At 43.3% G+C, this 4,776-nt stretch overlaps 1 protein-coding gene across 1 annotated transcript in view; it reads right to left on the reverse strand.

Moving 5' to 3' along the window:
• The window catches only part of LOC126383142 (choline transporter-like protein 5-A), a 222,819-nt gene that overhangs the window by 81,314 nt on the left and 136,729 nt on the right, over window positions 1–4,776 (reverse strand). Inside the window, exons 12-13 of the mRNA XM_050033584.1 lie at window positions 3,178–3,290; window positions 2,831–2,962 (exon numbers count right to left, since the gene is read on the reverse strand). Of these exons, the coding sequence (XP_049889541.1) occupies window positions 2,831–2,962; window positions 3,178–3,290 (245 nt within the window). The remainder of the gene's footprint in view (window positions 1–2,830; window positions 2,963–3,177; window positions 3,291–4,776) is intronic.

Raw genomic sequence — 4,776 nt, forward strand, 5'->3', positions numbered from 1 at the left:
GATAGTCTGGCGACCTGTCCAGGGTGTACCCTGCCTCTCGCCCGATGTCAGCTGGGATAGGCTCCAGCCCCCCCCGCGACCCTCAAGAGGATGAAGCGGTTAGAAGATGAATGAATGAATGAATGAAGAAATCTTTAAAATGTCTAACATTGAAATTAAAATAGCAGCAAGACACACTTGTGCTTTGGCCCCCTAATAAAAAAAAAAAGATTAACACCACAAGACATTGTTGACATTTAACAAACAATGCAGCCTTTCCTTTTCAGTTATTTTAGTAGTGTCAGTGCCAGCCTGGTGCACAGGCACACAATATTGTACAACTGTTTAAACAAGCAATAGTCCATCCATGGCTCCAATTTCACTAATTGTGCCCAAAATGATGTCATCAGTGCTCTTTACTTAAACAGTAAGAGTGTAAACCAAATAAAAATATCACTCTCAAAAAACCAGAGCAGAAAACAAATAGTCAGTTAATTAAGTTGACCGCTACTCCTCCTACCCTTCCTGTGTGTCTGCCCTCTGCATGCTGGCCTGGTGGATTGATAGTAAGTGCTGGAGCGGATCGCTGAAATGGACTTCTTGAATCGTGGAGCGCTGGGCTGGCCGGAAAACCTGGATCGGACTTAATGAAAAACTGGAATGGAGTTCTTGGATCAGCATTTTTCCATGCAGTCCAATCCGATGCGATGCACGTTTTTTGCTAATATCGGCGGCCGATACCGATCCGAATATCAGATCGGGACATCCCTAAAAGTAGCATTTTTTGATAGAGTAGAGTGAATTGATAGACAGACCTATCGGTTTATGCAGCAGTGGCAATTTTCGACAAAGCAGCAGAAATTGTCAGAACACCACCAATCTGCACTGGCTGTATTAGAAGAAATACAATGCATTGTGATTTCACATTTAGGACAGCACGTAATGCAGTAGCATTGTGGTGGTCAGGGGTTTGCTTTTATTTATAAGCATAAATATAAATATGCTTATAATATAAATTTATAAGCATTTATAAGCAAGCTTTATTTATCTATCAATTAGGCCTACGGTAGAAATGAATGACTTACTCCTCTGAAAGCCTGCCATCTGGTCCTTGTGGGCCTCTGCCTTTTCTTCCAGTTGATCTTGGGGAAGTAAAAAAATGTCTCCAGAACACTACGGGTCAGTAGTGCTGGAAACTCAGGGTGATCAGTGATGCAAGGTCTCTGAAGAGTAGCAGTCTCATCAGTACTGATGTCCAGATTCTCAAGTGCAGGCATCGCCAATTCCCAGTCAAAGCAGCAAATACTTTCCTCATCCGTTGGCTTTGCTTAGCATTTGAAACAACTACACCACCAGGTTTCCAGTGCTTGACTCCGGTATTCTGCGGCTGGCTGAGGGTTATTGCGTCCGTATACTCGGGCTCAAACAAATGTGGCTCAACAAAGAAATGCTGTTCCTCCTTAAGTCTTCAGACATGTTGAGCTGTTCTTTGCTAAAAGACCGTAGTGCAAATTATCTTTTAGCTACTGTGGTTTCTGTTGTCTGTCCCTGCGGTGCACGTGTCACGTGATGTAAACACGGGTAAGCAAAGCTCATGCTTTTGCTGGCCTCGCGCAAGTGCGCACACGTAATACACAGGGGTGGTACAGAAGTACAGTTCTGCTAGGTGCCAGCACACGTGGGAATAGCAGGGAATGAGTGTGGTGATAAATTAGCAAAAACAGCTCTGGGAAAGGAAATAACAGTACCAGTTACACTAGGAAAAGGAGAAGGGAAAGCAGTGATAAAGAAGAAGGGAATGGAAATATGGCAGAAAAGGTGGAAGGAAGACCAGAAAGGACAGGGATACCACAAAATACTAAAGTCGATCATAATAAAGAATTATAAAGAAAGGAACAGAAGTGAGGAAAGAGTCATAACAAGACTCAGATTAGATCACACAGGACTAAATGGCACGCTGTATGTTATGGGGAAAAGGAATAGTGACAAGTGTGAGAACTGTGGAGTAAAAGAAAACACTGAACATATTCTACTGTACTATAACATGTATGAAATAGAATGAGAAAGGCTGCAGGATAAAGTCAGAGAGGCAGGACGTGAGTGGAATTTGAATGGGATACTGGGAACAGAGGGAGAGGGGGTTAAAACCACCAGGAAGGCACTTACTCATTTTTTAAAGGACACTAGGCTGATGAGTAGGATTTAAGAAACAGGCTAAATGACATGATGTTGCACACTCTTGTACAGTATGTGGCGGTATGCACCTGGAAGTTGTTTGTGATCCGCTAATAAATTGAGAGAAGGAGAAGCTAGCACACGTGAGCGCAGAGCACAGAGATGCAGTCAGAGCTACAGGCTACAGTGAGGCTAAAAACAGAGTTCAAATGATGTTTTTCGAAACAACTTTTTATGTCGGGGCTGCAGGACACTTGGATCACGATGGACGAGCATGTTGGAAATATTTTGTGGTTTCAATTTTGTGTTCTTGGACGTGAGTCTGGGGCACCGTCAGCCATTAGGTGTGCTAGCCGCTCCCCCCGTCGATCTCCGCAAGTGATGTGAGGACTCTAAAACTTCACCAGAGCCTCCCTCGGCATGAGGGTGAGTAGATAATGGCTGAATTTTCATTTTTGGGTGCACTATCCCTTTAAGTACTTTAAAGGAAGAGGTTTCCTCTTGAAAATTAGCACATAAGAAATGTGAAGTTGCTCTCAACTTGACTTTTAAACTTTTCAAGCCCTTTCAGATGTTACAGAGATATTCTCTTTGGAACACTGGCACTTCATATCCAAAAGTTAGAATCTTAATACTAATGACTTCCTCTGAAATCTCAACCATCAGACAGACTTACATATTATGATCCACGTCTGTGTAAGCTGTAGATAGACCTGCAGGTCAGTCTGCAGGCCAACCTCTCCAATGGCAACTTCAGAGCCTGGTGTGTGTCTCAGCTGGGCCAGCTCCATGAAGCAGTACCACATACCTGCACACACACATACATGCAGACGCTTTCACAAACAGTTCCACTACTTTGTGTGTTTATTTTATCACTTCATGACGTAATTAAGTTAAGTTCATGTGATCTCTGCTATCACTGCCACAGGGCCTGACTGCAGTAACAGACAAATTATCACATTATCTCCCTACATTAGAGTGACAAGATGTGGGTAGAAATAATGCAAAACCCTGAGTACCCACCGTATGCCAACAGCAGTATGACAGTGATGATGGTAGTCCACAACAGCAATCCAGCTGTAAACCTCAGCAGCAGAATGAAGACCAGACAAACAGCCAATGATATCAGCAGACCTCTGTCACACATGCAAACACAATGTTCAGTAAGGCTTCTGCATGCTGTTGCAAGTTGACGATGTGTTAACGAGTGCCTGGTCAGGGCACCCAAAGCACGAAGCACATGCCAAGGCAGCTAATGAGTTGGGCGAACTAGAATGTTGTTCCATAAGTAACCATACTGGTGCCTCATGTTCAGGGATGTCAGATGTCCAATATGAGAGGGCGTGGAGGTTAGCTGCCCAGTAGTAATGCATCAGGTTTGGCAATGCCAGACCTCTGTTCTCCCTCGACTTTTCCAGGAATGCCTTCCTAATTCGTGACACAGTTCTGGGTCCTCATTTATAAAGCTTGCTTACGCACAAAACGGGGCTTGAAAGTGGCGTACGCCACTTCCCACGCAAAGGTTGTGATTTATAAAAATAAACTTGCTGGGAGAATGTGTGCACCGGTACGTCAACTTTGATCCTTGCATACGAACATTTTGGAGATGGGGGCGAAACTGGCAGCGTAGATGGTGAGGTGGTGAATTGAAGCCAGATTCATCTCATACATTTATTGTCATCACATATCAGACTTATATAGACCTGCGTAATCATAAACACCCAAGTCTGCAGTGTTATAGATGTGTTCCTTTAGTGAGCCATTAGGCCTACTACTGTATGCACAATGTTCATATATCATACTTCCATCTTCAAATGATATAGAGCGGTGGATAGCATTGAGTAATTAGTATTAATTGTTACAAGGTGTGTAACAATCAGTCTAATTGCTGAGTAAGCACATAAATAGTGCGGTGACACTCGTGCGCAATGCTGCACAATGGATGCGCTGGCACTGCTGGAAGATCACGCAAATGGTAGGATCAGGATGGAGAGAGTCTTTAGGGACCACGAAGATTTCCTGGCCCATAATGATGACTGGCTAATAAGCCGATTTAGATTCCCTAGAGCAGTGCTCTTGGATCTATGTGCTGAACTGGGCCCAGTGTTAGACAGACCCACCTCCCGGAACCGCGCCATCCTGGTGCATATACAGGTGCTGACCACTCTGGGGTTTCTGGCAACTGGCTCTTTCCAGTGGTGAATTAGCCCGACAGGTGTGTTTGATATGATTAACAATATACTGTATAACGTGACATTTTCTGTCTAAAGCCCCTTTTGGGTATGATATAATACAATTAAATTCTGTCTTTAGGTCTGGGATATCGCAGCCATCCCTCACCTATGGTGGCCCTGAGAGGCCAAACACACTGCAATTTAACAAAACACATGCATATACACAAAACACAAACACATTCATTCAAGGTTCTGTGCTCGGACCAATCCTATTTATTCTATGTATGCTTCCTTTAGGTAACATCATTAGAAATCACTCTGTAAATTTCCATTGTTATGCGGATGATACACAATTGTATTTATCTATGAAGCCAGAAGAAAGTAATCAATTAACTAAACTTCATAATTGCCTTAAAGACATAAAAACCTGGATGAGCACCAATTTCCT

This window comes from Epinephelus moara, chromosome 21 (assembly GCF_006386435.1).
Source record: "Epinephelus moara isolate mb chromosome 21, YSFRI_EMoa_1.0, whole genome shotgun sequence".
Taxonomy (NCBI): Eukaryota; Metazoa; Chordata; class Actinopteri; order Perciformes; family Serranidae; genus Epinephelus; species Epinephelus moara.